General features: G+C 44.0%; 2 protein-coding genes across 2 annotated transcripts; one reads left to right on the forward strand and one right to left on the reverse strand.

The window, feature by feature from the left end:
* Positions 1–1,295: 1,295 nt before the first annotated feature.
* LOC119401845 (sulfotransferase 1A2) lies at positions 1,296–15,894 on the reverse strand. The gene is made up of 6 exons (XM_037668836.2): positions 15,214–15,894; positions 12,113–12,324; positions 10,798–10,924; positions 8,108–8,202; positions 6,521–6,704; positions 1,296–3,147 (listed from the first exon to the last, which is right to left on the reverse strand). The coding sequence occupies exons 1-6, from the start codon at positions 15,518–15,520 to the stop codon at positions 3,002–3,004; spliced, it is 1,071 nt and encodes a 356-aa protein (XP_037524764.1). The 5' UTR covers positions 15,521–15,894; the 3' UTR covers positions 1,296–3,001.
* A 204-nt stretch (positions 15,895–16,098) lies between these two features.
* Positions 16,099–21,447, forward strand: LOC119401846 (UPF0046 protein C25E10.12). Its single transcript, XM_037668837.2, has 4 exons — positions 16,099–16,460; positions 18,117–18,321; positions 19,743–19,969; positions 21,282–21,447. Exons 1-4 carry the CDS (start codon positions 16,184–16,186, stop codon positions 21,410–21,412), a joined length of 840 nt encoding a protein of 279 aa, XP_037524765.1. The 5' UTR covers positions 16,099–16,183; the 3' UTR covers positions 21,413–21,447.
* Positions 21,448–23,508: the final 2,061 nt, after the last annotated feature.

The raw sequence follows: 23,508 nt of genomic DNA on the forward strand, positions 1-23,508 counted from the left end.
CTCTTTTTTTTTGTTAAATACTACCTTTACTGCTGTATATTCCGCTCAACATTTTACACTTTTGTACTTCCTGCACATTGTAATGTTCATTGTACCGCGCCCACCCCTGCCCAAAGTCTGGCATTCAGACTGGCAGTATTCTCCTAAAAAAAAGAAAATTGACGCGCCGCAGGGTTGCTGGACGAATTTGCTACGCCTCTAGATTTCGACTTTAGACTCGATCGGCGAAAGAATCCGCCTCGACAGAGGCGCAGCAGCCTCGCGAGAAGCTTGTGAAACGGTCCGGCGGATAAGTCTTAACAGCGGAGCTGTTCTAGGATCGAGCATGACGACAGATGAGCGTCCGCATCGCATGTCACGCTCCGGTTTCCAGATACGCCCATAGATGGCATAAGTGCCTCGGTCGCGGTCGAAGCGGTAGCTGTACAGTGAAACGGGAAAGGGAAGGCTCGAGCGTGAATGGGGTCTAAAGTGACTGTTGAGGAGGGTGTGGCAGGGGTTGTCACACGTCCTTTCCGGTACATCCCTATTCTACAAATTACGTAATCACAGGGGCCCACACGAAATCACAAAACATCACAGAAGATCACAAGGCAAACGCAGGAGAACCGCAGCGCTGCTGTTCCTGCAGATTTCACACTGAGTGGAAGCGGGGCAAGTTTTCTGTTCCATTCTCGGTCGAGATCCGAAATTTTGTTCAAAAATACTTTGAGATAAAGCGCAATGAATACTCGGCACATACAGGAGACGGTTCGGTGCCACGAAATATGCCAACTTAGCCAATTCTTCAAGATATGCGAGTTGGAGTTAACAAGGTATTGGTGTATTAAGACATTCTCTAGTCTTCTTTTGTTATGTCTTATCTTTTTAAACCACAGGCAAGTTGCAGTTTTTCAACACAATAGGGTGCACATGTGTAGTGCTTCAGGCACAACACGTCTCCCCTGTACATGAGTAACTGCACTGAATCCTTGCATTTGCAGCTCTATGTATCACTGAAAAATACAACCATTAATTCGCAACTCCATCTAAGGTCAGAAGGACGATGTTCACGTCCTGGCTTCACATTATTTACATTATAAATGAAGCACCACACTCGCAGCTGCCAAAGACACTAGCATGTGAGCTCGCTTAAGTGATTATTGCAGGAAAACGTGTGGAGGCAGCTGGAATACAAAGCCAGCGACGTTACTGCTGCAAATACTGGCGGTGTTACCGACAACCCCGTCGCACTGTTGGTGGACCTCGTGTCAGATACCTCCCTACAAGTTGTAGAAGACAAAGGAAAACCAACCTAAACTGTGTTATGTCAACTTTATTCACTTTAATAAATACCCTGCACACCCACGACACCTGTACAACCCAGCACCTCAACACCCTGACCCATTCGTCGCATAAATAACATCCATTACCTAAACGCATTGCTGAAATGTGACATCGTTCTCACCGGTGACTCCTCAGAATGTGACCCTTGGCAAGACAGGCACATTGATAAAGAAATTTGTGTGCACAGGAATCGGTTAAAACAAAAACTAACATTTATAGGTTAAAGCAAAGTCTCAGCAAATAGAGGGCTCTACAAAGAATGTTTGGTAGGGTTCATGACTGGAAGGCAGGCACAAATGAGGTTGTGCAAGCAGCACAAAGAACCTTATGTACTACATCACTGGAAACGAAACTAACAGCCCTCGAAACATCCTAAATAACATGTGCAAATAGTACCGCAAGTGGAGAAAAACAACACATTGGTTGCTTTTTTTTTGTGAAACTGTCTGTTCAAGTGCATTACAGAGCAGCATAGGACTGCATGGGTGCAGTTGATGCACATCACGTTGCAAGTGCAGTAAAATATGTCAAATAAAACCCACGTTTTACAGGAAATAAATTAAGTCCCCTTTGCAACTGATCGTTCTCTTTTTTTTTTCTTTTATATAGTGGTGGTGCACCAAACGTATGTGTGCGTGAGGGGGGTAAGGTGAAAGGCTACGGTAACCCAGTACTAATGCGGGATCTTGCGCATGTCTATGTTTGCAGCCCTATGGCACAACTGCAAAGTCCTTCAACAAAGCCGTTCAGCACATAGTGACACTTTTGTACAGAAAGTGGCGCACCAAATGTGAAGGAAAGAGGGCTTGCGCAAAATTCTACCGCACCACTCTTCCCACAAGATTTAACTTGCCCCAACCAAGATGGCTCACCCTGAACCCAAAACACTGTCCATGGTGAAATCTGATTGCCAGGGAGCATGAAAAGAAAGAAGGAATGTTTGATTGCATAGAGGTCAGCACCATTCCGGAGGCTTGTGCCTCACATCCAGTTCACGCATGATGCAGTACATTAGTTCAGCAAAATAACGCGTGGAGAAGTTTGCTTGCGATGACACAGGATATGTTCCAAGCACTGCAGTGCATGACATTCAAAATGTCCGTTTACTTCTTGCAGTTTACGGACTACCAAGTTTACGGAATACCACAATGTTCAGAGAACGGAAAACAGCTGCAGTGACTGATTTCTAGCTTGTTCAGCAACAAGACATCATTCATCCATATTTGTTCTGTCCCGCTGTTTTGGTCAAAAGAAAATAAAAAAAAAAAAGTCACCATGCATTCATCTCCAAGCTATTAGTACTTTCACTTCTGCATAAAAAATTTCAGCAACATACCTGTTTCTCATGCACCTGCACGTTTCTTTTCCAGTACTATACGAGTGGTAATGCGCGCACAAACTCGGGTAAATCTAACCTCTCAGAAAGGCATGCTCTTTCCAGCACCGAGGGATCTCAAGATTGGCACAATATGCACTGCTGGGCTGTTTTTCAACACGCATCAATGCGAACACCTAAATTCTTTAAAATCCTCCGCAGACATCCGCGTGAACAGGCACGACAAAGAATGCCTGCAGTGACCGACACTCTCGCATGTGCGACACAGTTGAAACCACAATTGAGACATTGTAACCTAACATATACAACAATTTCATAAAAAACCTAAACAATAGGGGACTAGACAACATCCTTCTCTGCTTGCTCGTCGGGTGGAAGCTCGTACACAAAGCTCAGATCCGTGTCGCCGAACTTTTCTTCTAGCCAGGCGTCCATCTGGGCGTTCATTTCTGGTGTAAAGTAGTTCTTCCAGTCGCCAACAATTCCTGGCCAACAAAATGTAAAAGACTGTGATGTTGCTTTTCCTTGCCGTATACAGCACTATTTGAGCTCACTTAAAGGCTTGTAAAGACATTTATTTATTTGTATGTACTGCAGCCTCAAAGGGCTATGGCAGGAATGGGTGTGAATACAGAACACTGGCAAACAATAGAGACAACACAAATACACTCAGACTTCATTAAAACAAAGTCACATCTGACCCGAAAATAAGTTCGTTATATCCGAAAATTCGTTATAAACGTATATTTGCAACACTGTATATATGACGACTGTTCTTCATTTACTCCATTATAACAGATAATTCGTTATACCCGTGTTCGTTATACCGAGGTTTGAATGCATAAACAAACAAAACGAAGTGAAAGTTCCTACTATTCAATAGTTTCTTAGAATAATTTAAAGGAAGATAAAGAATAGTCCCAGGCAATGAATTCCAGTTTTTGATCACACACGGGAAAAAGCTGTATTTAAAAGAGTAGCGTGGGCAAAATAAGGTGCAATGTTTAGGTGATGGTGGTATATATAAACGGCTTTACAACTGCCTAGTGTTAAGTGTAATGCTGCAATCTCTACATAAACTTCATTGCAGAATGTACTCGTATAACAAATAGGGAGTGGTGACGGCAGTCGTGTTGTCTGGTGGCAAGATAACCTTCTCAATCGTTATAGTTACATTAAAAACAGCTCTGATGGCCTACCAACACACTTATTAAACACAGCCACGTCTGTACTACGACCAAAGGATGAATGTGTCGGCCTGCATAAGTAAAAAACACACGGACTAGACACTGTGACTCCCTTTTCACTTTCGTATGCTTCACTGCATAGATGTGCTTCACCGCACCACTTTGTAATGTTCCGCTGCACAGCAAATGTGTACTGCAGCGAAGCCTACTGCAGAGAGCCAAGCACTATACAATGCATATGCAAAGAACCTCACCAGCAACTGAATATGAGATAAATGAAAGGGCGAAATGCCATTCATGTAAAGTGTGACGATTGCGTGCACTCATTACAAAGGTGAGTCATCTTAAACTAGATTTTTTTGGTTATGCTGATTGCAGCAATCACTAGGGCTGTAACTTCAAAATATTTTTTTTCAATTATATGGGCGTCAGATTTCTTGTTCCAGGAAATTACACCTTATTTATTGATTACGCCACCTAAGTTTTCACCGGTTTTAAGGAGAAAAAGTGTGATAATTTAACAGGTATGCAGTAATAGAGAAACAGTCACTTCATGAGTAGAGGCCACAAATTCTACATTTAGTACACCCTTGCCCTTTGGCTCGAAATGTCCAATGGTACAGGTACCAGACACTTGCCGTACAAGCTGTCTATATTTTGAGACACAGGCATCACTCATTTCTCTATCATGGAATACAGTTTCCTTCTGATTCAGTTTGACATCCTCTGCTGAACACAATGCTATTTCATAAGTGTGAGCATATCCCATGACAGGAGAAGAGATTGTAATATTGTTAAGAAAAGCGCACTTGCAGGATTGCAGCACCGTGTTTGATATACTGAAAGTGGCGGTGAATATTTTCGATAGACACATAGTTCAGTGCTATAATTTTGTACGCTATTTCCAAGGGCACGCTATGTATGTTCAGTGATAATCCTATACAACTGGTTTCACTGCACAATAAAATCTCTGTAAACAAAACTCACTTAAATGCAAGACTGCTTAAACAGAGCAAGTCTCTTAAGTGATCAGTACGTATATCTGGGCAATGCAAAAAGAACTTTTGTAAATTGTAGCCTAAATTTTTGCAATGCTCCATAAACAGAACTGCAGAAGCAAGCTCAGAAGGAGTTTTGTGAAAAGAGAGACGATCTGAAATATATTCCTGCGATAGCTGTCTTCTATGCAGAAAGACATCATTGGAAAACAGTGACAAGGACTCTTCTTACAGTAGAGTCTGTCATTCGACCACCAATTGGATCAGTAAGAGCTATGATTTTGCCAGTGGTGTCTCCTCGAAGATGGAACTAGCAAAGTATAGTCCATCCAATAGCTGTCCAGTACAAATCCTCTAGCCTGAAACATTCACTGATACATTCACTTCTTTATGCTTAGCAAATCTAACAATATTAAGAAGGTGTATGACAGATCGTTCTGCACTTCCATGCAACTTTTTCAGTGAAAAAAACTCCTGTTAAGTGGAGCTTATTTTCCTGGTCCTTGAAAGCTCCATTTAACACGTTCACTGTGGCACGCTTTTTTTCGGTCTGGTTTTAGGTGCGGAGTGACCCACCAGTGGGCCATTGGGTATATCCCTCAGGTGCGTCGTGACCCACCGACGGGACATGCAACTATGCCCGTTTCTTTTGCTCCAGTGGGATGGCGCTGCCACCTTTGCAGCGTGTGTTTAGCACATTTATTTGAAAAATGCAAAGGCTGTTTTCTGCCTTCTTCACGTGAATCTATGTTTAAATACAAAGTGTTTACCACAAGAAAACACATGAAGTCAGTTTTTGTGATGGAAATATTTATTGGGTAGATTTATCGGCTCCTTGGAAACAATCGCGCCACCTCACATCCAATGCAATACGCAATATATAGTAGTTGAAATTTCGAACTTAAGATGGCAGCACAAGATTGAGAGCTGTCGCGCGTGGGTCACCGGTGGGTCACGCAGCACACAGCAGAAAAATATTTTTATTGAGTGCGTCGTGGGTCACCGTTGAGTTGCAGCCTTTAACATCACAGAAGTATTCTTCGGGACGTGTGTATCCTCATGCAACAAAAATCATACCTCTGCGTTCAAGTGTCATAAAGTTATCGCATCTGCAAGCAGAGAAATGCACTTAACTTCGCAGCCGCATAGGTGGAGCACAGGCCGTGACCCACCGGTGACCCACGACACAGTGAACGTGTTAACGAGGCTGTAGTGTAGCATATTTTCCTAAAATTAACTAGAGGGGACTCTGGCCCTGCGATCGTTCAGCCACCATGGGAATGATGGGTAGTACATGGATTTGCCGAATTTTCGTGCTTACGGCTTCGAACGCACTAGTGGCTTTATTTATTGCTGGGTTTTGGCATTCGTTTTGGATAAAAAGAATGGACTGTTGTGAACTTCGTAACGAGAGTTGAATTGGTGAGCCTAAAAAAGTTAAAGTGGTGAAGTGGAACTGCTGACTTTTGCTGAACTTCGTTTTGCGACAAAGCGGATGCAGGCGACACAGAGCCAAACGGAGCCGAAAGAACGAAGTTTAGACAAATCCGTGTACTACCCATCATTCCCATGCTAGCTGAAGCGCCATGCGCTGCAGCTTCCATAGGCACTAGCGCCAAAGTTCCCTCTAGTAAGTATATAAAAAACTCTACGTACTTTAGTACACAACCCACCTTTCCTCATAAAGCCTCCTTCCTGAAGGTTGACAAAGCCGAGCTTGCGCCAGTGCTCATAGTTGGCCGCTGGGTTGCGTGCCATGTGGCGGAAGTTGCAGTGCTCCGCGATGGCCGTCACCTCATCGTCACGTAGCGGCCGCCCCAGAAAGAGGGCTATCCTCTGGATCACGCTGCAGGCGTCCTGGGTGTGGTTGAAATTGTGTGAGGACGGAACGAGCGAGGATAAATTGCAGCTCTTGTTACGACATATTCACAGGTTTTGAAAGACACGCATGCATGTCTGATCGGTTCGAGACCTATGAACGCAGCAGAGCAGCAAGCACAAACGTTCATAGACACACAAAACAAAGTGCTCTTTCATTTCTTAAGCAAGCTAGGTTACAGCAGAAGCTTTGGCTAGCGGCTGCTTTATAAACATCAAGGGGATGCACTGGGCTAGTTGGTACGTGTCGAATTGGATAAAAACCAAAACCGGCTCCGCGGAAGTTGAGTGCCATGTAGCCGCATCAATCGGCAGAGAAGGACCACGTGCAGCACGAATCATGTCTCGAAATTTGTGCCTTGCGCTAATCATGTTGTCTATCATATGCCTTTATCGTGTGGTAAAGCATACATCAGCCAAACTGGCTGCTGTCTTAATGATCACCTCAGGGAACACGGGGCCTCTCTTCCTACGAAAGGTGGTGCTCATCTACAGGCAGTGCGGGTGCAATCCTGTGCTTGACAAAACTAGAATCTTAGGTCGGGGAAAGACAAAAGCCCAAAGGGAAATTTTGGAAGCCTCCTACATTAAGAAAGGGGGAAACAATTGCAACAGTGACACGTCAGTGCACCTTGTCTGTTAAGAAGATGACCTTTCTAGGCGCCGTGATAACTCGTTAAGATTTTGTTTTGTATGATGCATGGCTGCTTCACGCACACGCAAAGGTGGTTGCCGGCGGGTATAAGGTTGCGTTTCAAGCATTCTTTGATCAGTTGTAAGTGCCAGCCTGTCCCGTTGTGTTCTTTCTCTGTGGTTCGTGTTTCCCGCTGGTTTTTATCCAATTTGCTGCATAAACAGTGGGAGTAGCCACAAATCACAAATGGGCTTTGATTCAATGCCTCCTTTACATTTAAATGACACAGAGCTTTTGAGTGACGGCACGTCTTAAAGGGCTAGCTATTCTGTGGTGAATGCACTATGACACTTGGTTGTGTAGGGAGCTATTGTTTACATAGGAATCCAGCTGCAATTAATGAAAATGGGTGAAAGAGCCAGTCTGCACATGTACTTGAAGCTTTTATAGGTAAGATGGTAGAGTAGGCAAAACTGCAAAAGGCAAGTGCTGTAAATGTTTTCAATGGTAATTTTTGACTACATCTAATGTTGCTGAAAACTCTGTTCACACAAGGTGCTCCAAACCTTTTTGTTGGAAATGTTTTAAGAGGCAACAGCCTTCGATACTAGACTCCTTTCACAGCTTTCACAAGAATTGTAGCAGAGACCTTTTAAACTGCTCAACAAGCCCATTGTTCCACAGACCTCCAAATGGTCACATTAAAGGCAACAACATAGTTTTGGCCCCCACTCCAAGTGAACATTACCTTGTGGAGATCTTCATAAGAGATAATGAGAACATTTGGGTCATTCCTGTGTTCCCACCATTCGAGATAGTGCTTCCAGATGGGTCCGTAAGACACTGAAAGAAAGACAAAGCTGGATTACCTGGAGCCAAAATGTTATGAGCCGATAGTGTAAGACACTTAATCATGTACGTGAAGATCCAGTAAAAGCTCGTTAAATTGACACTCGTTAACTTGCAAAATCGAACAATTCAGATGTGGTCTCTGGTCCCGGCAAGCGTATACATTGTTCAATGGCATCAAACTCTCGTTAATTCGGTCACATTTGGCCGCAACCCGGGTAATTCGGACAATCCTTTGAGCGCGCCAAGCACGAAGCGCCGCATATATGCGACGCAAAGCAGTGAAAACGGTGTTCGCGTGCAGCCGAAATGGCTGTGGCCTTTGAGAAAGGCGTGGTCGCCATCCCAAATCACGTTGCTGGTACGTAATAAGGTACGGGCTCAGAGCACATTTCGGCTTAAGACACTGAGTCTTCAGCTGCGTTCAGATTATGAATGAAGTCGCAAATGACAAAAATTGCGGCTTTTGCACTGATCTTATGCAAAAGAATTACTAGATTTACATATTCCTCAAGAAAATGACAGTGCATTGATGAAAGAGTCACTTGCTAATTGTTTTGTTAATACCTTCGATGATTCAGCATTCGGTTAATTCGGACAGTTTTTTCAGTCCCATGAAATCCGAATTAACGAGCTTTTACTGTATTATTAAACACTGGGGTTCTAGGTGCCAAAAATATAATTTTGAGGCAATCCACAGTGGGGGACTAAGTGTGAATTTTGACCACCTGGGGTTCTTCAACGTGCCACTGAATTTGAGCATACAGGCAATTTCTGCATTTTGCTCTTATTGAAATGTGGTTACTCCAACTGACAATCGAAATCAGGCCCTCTTTCTTAGCAATGCAACACCACAGTGAGCTGGAATCATGGTGCACATGTGCTCACAGAATAATTTGAAAGGCCGGACAGGCACACATTTTTCTACAGTATGCCTGGTATGACATGCCCTGGCCACACCCCAGTTGTCATGCCAAGGTCACTTCAATGGAATTTAACAAAATACACGACGAAATCTCATAGGTATTCATTTCTTTGGAAGTACTATAAGTTTCTCTTTCTTTTCCTGGCCAACGTGCCGTAGGGGAAATCGTTTTTGCATGGTTAATGAGGTCACACGTTAAACTAAAAGTGGCCCACATGACGGTAGACGTAGGATTTTTTTGGTATTTCTATATCTTATAGCTTCCTATCCCAAGCTTAAATAACTGTAAAAAACACAGTACAAAATAAACAGAGACAAGGTAGACAGACACATACACAGCACTGTGTGTGCACTGGTCCTTGCTAGGCTTGTGCGTATAGTAAATATTAGGTTAGAAGTGAATTCAAAGTGAACAGTGATTCGGTCGAATAATTTAGAATCGAATTCGAATAGTATATGTCACATATTAGAAAGAAAAATGATTATACTTGTCATGCCCCAACTAACCTGCACAATATATATACATACTTTTTTTTAATTCAAACAAGGCATGTGCAATTTTAATTCTTTTTGGTTCAAAGGAAGTGGAAGCAACTTTGAATAGTAGCAGGATTTGACTTTCGGTAAAATGCTAGTGATAACCTGTAAAATACGCTACGTTTTAAAATTTACTATGCTTAGAGCATATAAGCCAGTATAACAAGCTTTTAAACTTAAAAAATGATTAATCATTGTGAGGGTAATATGGTCATTTAAACTTGAAGGAGGGCTTTGCGGCAGTGCAGATTTCCCCACAGGTGTGTTCACGGCATAGCACCCCTCCACTGCAGTGAAACCACCTTTACAAGGGGGTTACACGTGGATTAATATACACCTATTCGTTCATTTCGAATACTTCGAAATTTCGAACAATTTAAATTCGAATCGAACCGAATTCGAATACTGTAATATTCGTTCAAATATTCGAAGTGCTCGAATATTCGCACAGGCCTAGTCTTTGCTGCCCACTCTTCCTTTGCACTGTATTTCTTTTGCAATAGATTTCAAACACAAGCCCAGTACTCTACGCTTAATTAAATAACATTACGATGACCCATAAACATGTTATATACACCAAAAGGAAGGGATGTTCGGGGCTCATTTCTCTGTTTCACGCAACCTTCATGAAGACCAGCAGATAATGAAGCCAAGGAGAGTACAGGGGATGTTAATTGCACTCTTTTAAGTGTATTGTAGTAATTGCGATATAGATCCCAATTACTACAATACACTTAAAATAGTATAGTTCACATCCCCTATATCTGCCTTGGCTTCATTATCTGCTGGTTTTCATTCAGGATGACCAGAATAGTGGAGATTATGCAGCAGCAGTGAGGACTAATTGTCACCAGGGCAGGCTGGAAAGAGCAACTGCCACACCACCAACATAAGTGTCACAAGAACATTTCCTACTCTGCTCGTCACCGACTATGCCTATTTTCGTACAGTTGATTTTGATGATGCCATTTTCGAATACCTATCATTTTCCAGTTTTCATGAAGAATGCATAAATGAGATTTCACTGCAGACAGAGCACAGACTCAATATGCTGTACAAACACAATCTCAAAAAGGTTCCAAGCAATGGCTCTGTGGGCTGCGTGCCAGCCTGCCAATGGCGCTTACCATGTCCCTTGAGGAACGACTCAAAGAAATCCTTGAAGCTTCCCTCGTATCCAGTCTCTTTGATGAGCCTTGTGAAGTGGTACAGCGACACACAGACGTCTTTGGGATTTCGCATAATGTAGATGATCTGTGAAGCAGAACAAAAAAGATTCTGTGAATATGTATTTCTGCCACGAAGAGAATCATTTAATGCACGTACACCCAAACCTCATTTTAACAAAGTCACATCTGACATGAAAATAAGTTCATTATATTCAAAAATTCATTATAAACGTATATTTGTAACACTGTATCAATGACAAGACTATTCTTCATATATTTCGTTATAACCGATCATTCGTTATATCCGTGTTCATTATATTGAGGTTTGAGTAGTAGTACCGTATTTATGTGCATGGTAGAGTGCCAGGCAAATATTGCGTATGCGTTACCTTTTCATGCACTTTGTTTCATGATGTCCTGAATGCAATTTCGCTGTTGCACTATCAATTTTCTGCACTTTCCTGTATGCTTATTACATTCAATGCTTACTGGGAAATGAACGCCCTGTCATGATGCACACAGCTCCATTAAGCCGCATTACTTGTGGCTTTTTTTCTTCCCGTGCCTGATGTCAAAACTAAATCTAACTGTATCTGGTCCAAACAGTTGTGTGAATTAATGCTTTGCTGCCTGTTGTCAACACGACCATGCAACACGACCACAATGGCTTGTGGCCAGGCACTGCTCGACAAGTTGTTTCGTCGTTGATTCATGTGCGCATTTTCTCACTGCCTTATGCATCATCTCTAAATGAGTGAGTAAACTTCTTTTACGTGAGTTTTGCTTTCTTTAGTTTAACACTGGAAGGGACGGAAGGTGGGTAAAGGTTTCGGACCGTAAAGGGTTAAGGCAAGCTGAGGCCACCCAACATATAAAGGGGTCAAATCCGAAGTAGTACTAATGTGGTAAGGTTGGGTTCCCGCGCCGATCGCAACACTCCTAGGATTAAATGCACATATATACCCCATAATGTGGACGGGAGGATGACCGTCGCCACAGCTCGATGGTAGATCATCGGACGCGTTATTCCAAGGTCACAGGTTCAGTCCCTGTCGGCAGCAAGTTATCTTTTTGTCCACTCTACTTTCTTCCCATCTATATCTTAATTACCACAAATAACATCCCTTCTACGTTCCTTGGCACTATTGTCTGTTAGTTCTCATTAATATTGTGCCTAACAAAGAAAAACGAGCCCTTGAAAATGATTTTCTTTCCTTGCCCATAATGCAAGGACATACATGAACATACAAGAACATATTGTGAACGGCATTACCTTAGGATTTTCCGTGTGTACCGATTCGGGCAGGAGGGCGTAAGGGAGGTGTGTCTTGATCATGCGAGTGTCCGGAGAGTTCTCGATGGTCGAAACGCCGGGGTAGAAGTACTCGAGGAAGGGAAACCGCTGCTCCATGTTGCGAGCCGCCGCGGACCGGAAGTCCAGGCCCGTCACGATGAGGTAGACAATCTCCTGCACCCACGTTGTGCCTGGGCATTCAGTGGCAAAAGCAGGCCGCACAAAATGCCTCTCATCAGCAAAGTGGCAATAGCTGCAGTCGGTTGCGTTTAAGAAAACACGTAAACTCCGCCCACAGAACTGCGCCACACCTGTCCATTACCCCAGAAAGAAAGCCGAAATAGCTGGTTTCCGTTCAAACCGTAAGTACTTTGTCTCATCTGACGCAGATACTACGCATATTAAGAGTTAAAAGCTTGTCATCACTACCAAAAACATTATGTTTGGCTAAGCAGCGATGACAGAATCCCTGACAATTTTTTTTTTATTTGAACACACTGCAGGCTCAAACGTCCCTTGGAGGAGTGGTTACAGAGGTATATAAAAAAAGGCAATCATGAACAGAAATGAATGGTTTGCACTTTCATAAAAAGGGATTCTACAGTATTACAATTCACAACACTATTAGGTAAATCATTCCAGTGAGAGATTACAGAGGTAAAGAGTGAATATTTGTGTATGCTGACGTGGCTTGAAGGTTGTCCAATTGTTTTACTGTGGTTAGTTCTTGCTGAGTGTAGGAAAAGGTGAAGTAAATAACATGACTTAGGAATTTTCAAATGAGCATGGTACAGAAGATAAATGAATTTAAAGGGGTCATGAAGCACCCCTTGGGCTGATTGAAAAAACACATCCTGCGGAAAGCTGACACGGCTATGAACTGCTCTGCCAAATATTACAGTCGTGCGCGCCGCGTAATGGCCACAAGCGGAGCGCGAAGTTGCCGTTTCCCCGGGCACCCTCTTTTCAAACAGAGGCCGGTTCTCACTCTCGTCGGTGGGCGGGGTGTCTGTCCGCTGTACGTCGCAAGAGACATAGCATGCTTATTGGCCGATAGCCGACGTAAATCGAGAGCGGCGTTCAGATCAGATGCGCTTCTTGCCGCGGGGTGCCGCCACTTGCCGGCGCCGCACTCCTCAGTACACGGTAGCCGCACTCGCGCAAGCGAATCACAGTGGGAGAGCGATCGCGTTTCATGACGCGCGCTGGCGTAACTTCTTTCCCCCATGCCATCCCTCCCTGTCTAGCTTCCAGTGCGCTCGCCGGCACGAGAAAAGAGAGAAAGCGCTGGGAGCGTGCGCCAAACCCCCGTAACTCCGCTTATTCTTGACGGATTCGAGAAATTTTTGCGGCAATCGATTCGGGAGGCAGTACACTCCGATACTGAGGCCATTAGATCATTACTTGGAAAAGTGGTTCATGACCCCTTTAAGCTACGATATCACGCTGTGAAAGTGGTTCTAGGTTTTCTTTTGCTAATAGTTCAGAGGCACTGGAATGTCTAGAATAAACAGAGTATATGGATCTAACCGCTAGTTTTTGTATGCACTCAATTTTATCAGTTAGGTGTTTTTGGCAGGGGCTCCAGATCAAATCAGCATATTCTAATGACGATCTAACAAGTGTTTTATGGGCATTTAATTTCACATGTGGCAGAGTGTTGTGTAACTTCCTTCGTAAAAAAGATGGTTTGTGTTTGGCAGTCTGTCAAATGAAGGATATGTGATGTTACTAGTTAAGATTCGACATGAGGGTTAGTCCCAAGTATTTTACCTAATCGCATTCATCGAGCGTGATGTTGCCAAGGGTATAACTGAAATCTCTTGGTCTTTTCTTGTTGGCAAATGTGCTACATTCGGTTTTTGACGAAGAGTCTCATGCCCCATGTATCACATCATGAACAGATAGAATGCAGTGTTCAGTCAGATTTGATTTGAATTTACCAGGGTGTTCAAGTTTCTGACCTAAAACCAATGACACAAACGAGTGTCTGTATGGGACCGTCTACTATCTGACATAGTCAAAGCGCTGGATACCGTGAAAATGAGTAAGTGCTTTGGATGGAACATTCATGCAAATTCTCCGTGGGAGAGGCAGTGATGGCTGTCGCAGAGCTTTCATTTTCTTTAGGCTGTAGCTGACTATAGTTTGATAGACTTAGGTGGCAAAGAAAACATCTACTCCAAAAAGAAGTGTTAGAAACAAGATCGAAAGCTGGGCTAATTGTTCTGCTATTTAATTCTTATTCCACCTTCTGAGATGATCAGTTCTGACAACAGTAACCTTAATGAAAACCAAGAGACAATGAAGCCAAGGAAAGTATAGCGGACGTTATTTTACTCTCTTAACTATATTGCGGTAATTATAAAATAAATGTGAAGAAAGTGAAGTAGACAAAAAGGCAACTTGCTGCTGGCAGGGACCGAACCTGCAGCTTTCTCCACATTTATATCATGATTACTGCAATACAGTTAAAAGAGTACAATTAACGGCCCCTATACCTACCTTGGTTCCGCTGCCTGTTGGTTTTCTTTAAGGTTTCCTTTGTTCATTTCGGTGACAGTGTCACTTAGAGTGACATAAAATCTTGCATGTCAAATGACTCACTGCAGCGACCACTTGTCCGCCTTTCCTCAACCAGCCAATCGGCATGCACTGAATCTGATTTGTTCATATGTGATCGTTCCAGAATGTGGCCCCATGATGTAACAGGTAAGCAAGACTGAAGAACAGGGTAAGAAACAGACGCGCGCGCGCACACACACACACACACACACACACGCGCACACACACACACACACACACACACACACACACACACACACACACACACACACACACACACACACACACACACACACACACACACACAGGGTGATGGGTTGCTGTGGACTTGATGACGTCATGAGATAGGTTCTAAACCCGCTGGCTGACAATAAAACTATTTTCGTACCTCGGTCCCAACGTGCGCCGGCTGCGTTGCTTTTCGCGTTCGCCAAAGCTAGAACGCGTGGAGGTAGAAGACCTCTACGCGGTCTACTCTACACCCTCTACACCCGACAACCACCTGTGTTCCTCACCAGTCTTGGGAAACGACACGACGTAGATGTCGTCCGGTCTCGCCCTCAGAGCCTGGACCCTGGGCAGCGACCTGATGACCATGCCCGGAAAGACGTAGCCGCGGTAGTTGTAGAAGTACATGTTCGGCGCGTAGTTCTCGTCACGTGGCAGCATGACGCACTCACGAAAGAGCTCGCTGTGCTCGGCCTGTCTTCGCCGCTTGAAGTACACCGCGGCGGCCAGCGTGCCACCGAAGAGCACCGTCGAGAACAACTTCTTGGCAAGCCTGTAGCGTCGATCGGCGTCGTACGTCGACCCGTTCGCCATTGCGCGGCTGCTGCTCGCAGTAGAAGCGACGCGGTCGCACAGTCGTCGGAGTACCGCCGAGACGGCACATTTCCGCGACGGAATGCCGAGGCAACGCTATCCTGAACACCGAGGACGCACTTTTCACCGTCAACATGACGACTGTCAACGCACACGAACCGTCGCTGTCACTGTAACTTCACGGATCGTGACCCCGACCTCGCAGTGACGACTCTCAGGAAGTCTCGAGACGAGAGACGACGCTGAGAACGCTAAGGAACCGCTAGCCGAGTCATCGATGCTTCTTTTTCACTGAGGTCAAGCGGGTGTCAAGGCTGCTGTCCAGTACGAAACAAACGCAGCTCGCGTCATCGCGTCCTCAATCTTGTGGGCGCGGCCATTAAAGCCAATGTTAGAACCGCAGCAAATCCTAACAAAATTAACAAATAACAACATAGCGCAATAAAAAACAATTTAATTTAGGCAGTCGTAAAAAAAGCGCAAAAATTTTAGTTGCTTAATTTCAAACTTTCGTTGAAATTTCGCTGGTAACTTAAACAATGCGGGATAGTTGTCGCATTCATTGCAGCCACGAGGAAGTGATTGCAGCGGTGGCTCTAGCCGTGGCAGGCGGCCCTGCAAAGCGAAACCAACTCCGGCAGGTGCGTGCCTGGGCGTGTAAAGATGGGTAGCGGTGCCGTGGCCGTGAATCCGTTGACGCACGACTCGGACACGGCTTGGAACCGACTCAAGGCGACCCAGACGGTGCGTGCGGTCACCCCGCTTTCCCTGGACACTCCCGTCAAAGACGACGCCGTGCGATTCGTGTGCATCTCCGACACACACAGCGCGATCGAGCGTATGCGCTACCCGATACCCGAAGGAGACGTGCTACTACACGCCGGAGACTTCACCAAGAGAGGCCTTTCCGAAGAAGTGGACGCGTTCAGCCGGTTCCTGGGTGAGTTTCGCTTCGTATACTTTCCGATCTGATCGTATGATTGCGCTACTACTTTCCGATCTGATCATACGATTGCATGATACATCTGTAATTCGTAAAGTGGCTAGCGTTTTGCTTTGTCTACTTTGCGATCTGATCGTATGATTGCATGATACATATGTAATTCGTAAGCGTGTCTATAATCACGCTTGTGACTTACGAATTGCAGATCCATTAATGGAAAATAACCAACAGTAAAGCAAACCAAAGAGTGTATAGGGGATGTCATACGTAGTAATTACGATATAAGTGCAACGAAATTGAAGTGGACGAAAGGAACTTTCAACCGGCAGGTACTGAACCTGCAACCATCGAATAACACGTCCGATGCTCTACCTAATTGAGCAACGGCTGTGGTATTCGAAGGTTGCAGGTTTGGATCCTGCTGGTGGCATGTTGTCTTTTCGATGGACTTTAATTTCTTCAAATTTACATCATAATTACTACAAATGAAGTCCCCTATACTTTACTTGGCTTGGTTGTGTGTTGGTTCCCATTAATGTTATGTCTAACAAAGAAAAACGAAGTCCTTAAAATTTCCCTCCTTGCTTTCAGAGATATCATGCAATCATATGATCAGGTTGGAAAGTAGACAATGCGAAAGTGTTCTACATTTGCTGCGTATATTGGTAGCACATACGAGCTCAACTGCCTGCCCGATTCCTTTGTTCTTTCAGTGGCTCCCTTTTGTTTTATGACGACTTTTCATCAGTTAATGCCACTTAAGGTCGAGGTAATCTCTACGCTTTTGACTGTTATTTCCGTGCAGCTTTTTGGGTATGTACGATGCTTTACTGCAGTGACAGAGATTGATATTAGAAGGGGCTGATAAGTAACATTTCATCATCAGTAATACCGTTCTATGAATGCCTCATTGTTTAATATCGTATCAATTGACGCACGACTGTTGTCTTCATTTCACAGATAACCATGCGCTCTCATCTCCTCTTCTTTCTTCTCTTTGTCCTTTTTTTGCACTCTTAAGATACATTACTAGCTAAAATTATTTTTCTTTTGCACGTAGTATTAAACGTAATTCTTTTATGTTGTGAAAAATAATTGGGGTCGTCATACACCTAGCCTTATTGCTGTATGATGTAAAAAAAACTCACTCTGTCATAATGTCAGTGACATCAGGTTTGGCATTTCAAGACCAACTTTAATGTTGCACTAAATTAAAATCAAACAGAACTAACAGACAAGAAAGCCAAGGAAAGTATAGGGGATGTTATTTATAGTAAATAAGACGTAAATGTAAAGAAAGTAACCTGCTGGCAGCCAGTTATCGATAAGTTAGCAGCAAGTTAAGATAACTTGCGGTCTACGTGGAAGATATCTTCCACGTAGACCTCCACGTGTGCCAGATTGATAGGTTTGCCTTTTGCATGGGCATGCACAGAGAAGTTTTCGTGCCTTCGTTCTTTTCCGCCGTTGTGCGTCTCTTCAGTTGTTAGTCGGCATTTGTGGTGTCCTGACTTCTTTCTTGTGTCCGTGTTTGCACACCCTGTCTTTTTTGCTGTAGTGGCATTCAGTGGCTTCTCATCACTTCAGGCCTCCATCTTGTTCTTTCTTGTTTGGAGGTGTGAAACAAATTCTTTTCTCCATCACCTCTTGCAGCCACCCTTCCGCACAGGCACAAGTTTGTCATAGCAGGAAACCACGAGCTGTCCTTTGACCCAGCCACGACCGGGTACTCACAATCTCGCGCTCAAGCCGCGCTCGAGGAAGCCGTCGCACGAGTCAAGCGGCGACTACTGAACTGCACTTACCTGGAGGACGCTGAGGCCACTGTATGCGGCGTTAAGCTCTATGGCTCTCCGTGGTGCGTACTGTGTTCACTTCATTGTATTTGTTTATATTGTGAAGAAGAAGAAGATGCATCTATATTCAGTAGCCTCGCCAACATTCAGTTTGCTGAGCTCTCTTGCCTCGTGCTGCTGTTTGCTGATGTCCTTCTGGACGGTGCTCTACGCTGGCTCACTGTGTGTTTTTGTAGCACCATCGAAGGAACACACCACCAATAAACATCTTCTCAGTATATTCATGTCATATTGCAAGCCTTGTAGCCCAAGCAAGAGGGCAAGTACAGTGATAAAATACAATAAAAAAAAATGACAAAATAGGGAAGCAACAAAAGAGCATGAAACAGCATATTAATCGAGAAAGAAGCATTGAGAATATGTGAATTTCAAGTGATGCCAGAGTTAAGGTAATGGTAGAACCCAACAATCCATTCGTCTATGGTTCTGGGAACTGTGGTTCTAGCTTTGGCAAAGTTAGGGTAAAGACTAAGAAGGCGGGAATAACAGGCTTGACTGCTTGAAGGTAGAGTTGGGTTTTTGCAGTTAAGCAGGCACTGTAGAGACAAGTACAGAGTTAAGAAAAGTGAGAAGATCAGTGTTCCAAGATGTCTTGTTACCTTTGAAGCCCTGCCAACTCCCCTCATCAGGCACAATTGAAGGAGCCCGATTAGGATTGAATATTAATGCGATAGCATTAAAGAGCTCATTTCATATGAATTCTGGTGTTGGCGTCGTTGGTTGTGAGTGAAAAATCGGCTTTGTCCATGACTAACAACTTGAGATTAGATGCAAATAAATAAATAATAAAAATGTTCGGTTAGAGTGGGAATTGAGCCCAGTGCCTTCTGCGGCCACTGGGCTCAGCCACCACGTGAGTGCTTGAAACTGGCTCGGAAAAAAACCCTATATGAATGTCTCGTAGTGCGAGAAGCCTCCTTAACGCATGTAATATTGCTTGGCAGAAGCGTTGAGTCGCACCAGGCATCAAAACATGTGAGTTGCACAACGAGTGGGTGGTTTAAAGGCCCACCCATTGCAAAGTGCTCGGGCATAATTAATCATATTAACAGTGTCAACAAAGTGTGCATATGCACATGTTGCCTTATGGACGCTTAATGGGTACTTTGCCGGTTCACTAAAGGAAGAACTCTGGCATAGGAGGCACTTTGCAACCTTACTTGCAGTATGCATTCTGGCCCAGTTTGAAACAGCCAGTGTTACGCACGTAGACGTTGCTCTCCTTGCGGCATGGCTGAGGTGTCCACCGAGAAACAAAGCCAGGTGAGCGATTCAGAAGGCAGTGTGAATGGGGCACTATTACGCGCTCGTGTTCTCCTCTTGAAGGTGAAGCTCAAGCGTCCTCCAAGTTTTTTGAGACGCCTGGTGAGCTTGCTTTGTGACGTGAAGCTCCTTTCATTTCGATCCACGTCCGTGATTGCAGGCAGCCGCGGTTCCACGACTGGGCCTTCAACCTCCAGCGCGGCCAGGCGCTGCTCGAGAAGTGGAACCGCATTCCTACTGACACGGACGTTCTCATGACGCACACGCCGCCTGTCGGCCACGGTGACTTCTGCATCCGGAACCGGCACGTCGGCTGCGTCGAGCTCCTGAGCGTCGTGCAGAACCGGGTGCGGCCGCGCTACCACGTATTCGGACACATCCACGAGGGTGAGGTTGCCAGCTTTTGAAAAGAAATTAAATTTACAGGGTTTTACTTGACCAAATTAAGATGTGATAATGAGATGTGCAGTAGTGGAGGAGCATTGGATTAATTTACACCACCTGGGTTCCTTGACTAAAATACGTTCTTGGGCTAGTTGGTGCATGGTCTGACAAAAATTTGTAGGCACAAAGGAACGAGGACAAGAAATGACGAGATTGGCACCAGTCCCATCACTTCTTGTCCTCGTTCCTTTGTATCTCCAAATTTTTGTCTGCATTCCTTAATCTGCACCTGAATTTAAGTACATTGCTCATGGATTGAAACGCGACATCGTTTCTTTTTTTTAGTATGACGACTGCTACAAGCAATTTCTCGTGATAACCGCATCATGCCGCTGCAAATGGTCGCTAAAGATAAGGTTGGCTCTGATGTAAGTGTTTCAGCCAAAATTATGCCGATATGACATGAACTGGAGAGTCTCGAAATGAAAGTACATGTATGCGCGTTACTTAGCCCTAAATTTTCACGTTTCAATCCGTGAGTACCGTGCATCAATGTTTAAGTAGTTTGCTTCCATCGAAATGCAGCTGTTATGGCTAGAAATCGAATCCACGTCCTTGTAGTTAGTGCTACAACACTTAAGCTGCTCAGCCACTGCAGGAGGTGCCAACTGTTGGCTTTCTCGCTTGAGGAGGTCATATGGTTTTAGATCTCCATTTTGAGCATGTGCTCAATTGAGCGCCAGCACTCTTTGTGCCTTCGCTTGTGTCCCAGTAGTTCGCGTCTCTTATTTGCCATGCTTCCATACCAACTTGCCCACATATCTCTTCAGGGCAGTCTATGACTCGTGACAGTGACTCCTTTTAATTTTTGATGTGCTTCACTGTAATATGTTGCATGTGCTTGATTGCATAACACATCCGTATAGCGGCCAAGTCGACTTTCAGTAACCACTATGGCTGCAAGTGGATTGGCGAATGAAAGTTCTGGTTCAAGGCTGCGAGATGATAAACATGATGGCAGCAGTGGCTTCGAAATAATGCTGTTTATAATGGGCAGTCGCGACTAGAGTTGAAAAAACTACACTGTGAGACTTTATAGCGTCCAGGATTTCAGACACATAACACTGGCTCTATGAGGCACGTGGTGATGCCATGAAGGTGTCTGAGTTGTCAGGTGCATTTTAAAAAATCACTCGTTGACGGTACTAATTAACCATACATTATTACTTGACCATAACATAACTGTAAATGACCGCACAACAATAATTATATGTATCTCTGACCGTTCTGCCACCTCTTCTTGTCTTGACCTCAGGCCACGGAACGACAACCGACGGCGAGACCGTGTTTGTAAATGCGGCCATCTGTGATGTACGCTACAGGCCGGTCAATGAGCCAATCATCTTTGATGTCCCGCTCCCAGAAGGTGCCTCAAAGGATCACTGACTGAACTGGTGGACGTTTCAAAAACATTCTGCGTGCTATTTGCGACAGTGTTTCACTGTTATTCCTGAAGCACAGATTCTCATATTTTTGATGTTGACTAGTGTTGTAGTGAGATGTAGTGCGAAGAAAACTGGACACAGGGAAGAAGACACAGCACGGTCGCTGTGTCTTCTTCCCTTTGTCCAGTTTTTTTTCGCGTTACATCTCACTATGAACCTACGCCAGTCGTTCAGTACGTCACGTTACTGCAGTCGACTAGTATGCTTTGAAATATATGCTCCTATGTGTGATATATTTGAGCTTTTATTGACCCCTTTACGGCCATTTTAGTCATTTTGGGGGGGGGGCGGGGGCGAGGGGAGCCTTAGTGAAGTTGTTGAAAATTGTAGTGCAATGGAATGCTGTTCTGGATGTTTTCTTTTGTGTCTTAGATGCGAAAGTATATTCACCAACCAAAGTGGCATTACATTTTTATCATCTTTTATGTTGTTGTTAAATCTGCATTAAATGTGGTTGACAGCTGTCTGGAACATCTACAATAATTAGGGTGTGAAATATAAATTGTTTGTTTTATTGTAGCGTTCGGACTTTAAGAGGGTTCTGCAACACTTGTTGGGCATTGTCAGAAAATGCAACTGATTTGTTGTCACTGCTCCCGTGAACGTGTGAGCCAAATATTATTGTGCTGCAGGCAGCAAGGAATATACAGTATTGCCTCAGACAGCCAAATATGGGTAGATTTTATGAACGGCGCGCGCCATCGTACGACCTTTGAAGCCATCTTTTGTATTGTGTTCGTACCGAAGCCATCCAGATTGCGTGGTTTTTTTATGCACCTGCATTAAAAGGCTTTGACAAATGACCAATACAGCTTGTGAAAGCATGAGTGAACGAAATTATTTGTGCTTATTTGTTGGGAACATCAGAATTGATACAAATTTTGGTTTTAAAATTGAAATTCCTGAGCGATGACAGGTTTACTGTGGTTAAAATTTCATCACTGTATAATTTGGGTGTTCTTGTAAACGCTCGATTCCTAAACACGGTAGAAACTATTTCTCTACAAACAAAGATTTTTGAGATATGCAACTTTAGTGTGCCAGTTTCTTCAAAAGCCATTCTGGTTTGCTCTAGAACAATGCATATGTAATGCATCGCTATAGGTACCTTCAGTGGTAGTGTCAGGATTCTTAGCAAACTGAAAGACACATATTCCTTGACCGAACAATGGCTTCAGTTTTGTATTGGGAAATACACTGTACTCACGGACAACTTTTCTTGGCCATGAAGGAAAGGCTACGGGGGCGGAGCTACTGCACATGTACTGCTCCGCGAAGTAGTCCGGTTCGGCGCGCGTTTCGAATGGAGTTTTGGTTTGTGAACCTTCCGTATCTCCTGTGACGGCCGTTTGATTATTCTAACGGCCATAACAGGCTTAGACAGCCATTTGTTAGTGAAATTCGTCACGAGCTCCTTCGGCGAGTCATCAGAAAAGCTGGAAGGTGACGAGAGCTCACCTGAAGACAAAGACACCATTTTGACTGTGAGATGCACGTAAAAGGTGCGACGTTTTCACACTTGCAGAAGAGTGAAACGAAACTGCATAAAGTAAAACAAGTATAAATATCTCCTTCATGCGTGCTGACCCTCTTTTTAAACTGTGTCCCTTAGAAGATAAAGTAATGTTGTTTTTTTATTCTCACACAGAATACACGGACGCAGTTGCGGGACTATATTCTTCAGTGGTAGCACACACGTAGTTTGGCTCTGTAGCCTTCCCTTCATTGCCATGAAAAGTTATCCACGAGTATAGTGTCTTGCTGGTCCAAAATCACGTCACTAAAAAAAAAAATTGCCTATCTTTGTTGCATTGTTTTTAAGTGATGTGTAAAGTATTTGCAGACTTTACACTGTTTTATTAGCTTTATTTTATTAACAAGGTATATTTTAAGGTCTCGTATACTTTTAATGCGTTGTCTATGTCAGAGTGATTGTATGCTAGTAGTGTGTGATGTCAACATCATTTGTTTCCACTTTGGGGTTCTCGGATCTTTGAAAAAGTAGGGTTGTGCAAATATCAAATTCTCGATTGTGCA

This window comes from Rhipicephalus sanguineus, chromosome 8, assembly GCF_013339695.2.
Source record: "Rhipicephalus sanguineus isolate Rsan-2018 chromosome 8, BIME_Rsan_1.4, whole genome shotgun sequence".
Classification (NCBI taxonomy): Eukaryota; Metazoa; Arthropoda; class Arachnida; order Ixodida; family Ixodidae; genus Rhipicephalus; species Rhipicephalus sanguineus.

Bases quoted from the DNA above. Each gene is read 5' to 3' on its own strand.
- LOC119401846 (XM_037668837.2), top strand. From the start codon at position 16,184: ATGGGTAGCGGTGCCGTGGCCGTGAATCCGTTGACGCACGACTCGGAC. The intron at 16,461-18,116 runs GTGAGTTTCGCT...CACCTCTTGCAG, and splicing joins CGCGTTCAGCCGGTTCCTGG to CCACCCTTCCGCACAGGCAC. The intron at 19,970-21,281 runs GTGAGGTTGCCA...TCTTGACCTCAG, and splicing joins ATTCGGACACATCCACGAGG to GCCACGGAACGACAACCGAC.
- LOC119401845 (XM_037668836.2), bottom strand. From the start codon at position 15,520: ATGGCGAACGGGTCGACGTACGACGCCGATCGACGCTACAGGCTTGCC. The intron at 10,925-12,112 runs GTAATGCCGTTC...TCTGCTTCACAG, and splicing joins TACACACGGAAAATCCTAAG to ATCATCTACATTATGCGAAA. The intron at 6,705-8,107 runs GTAATGTTCACT...AACCACACCCAG, and splicing joins CTTATGAAGATCTCCACAAG to GACGCCTGCAGCGTGATCCA.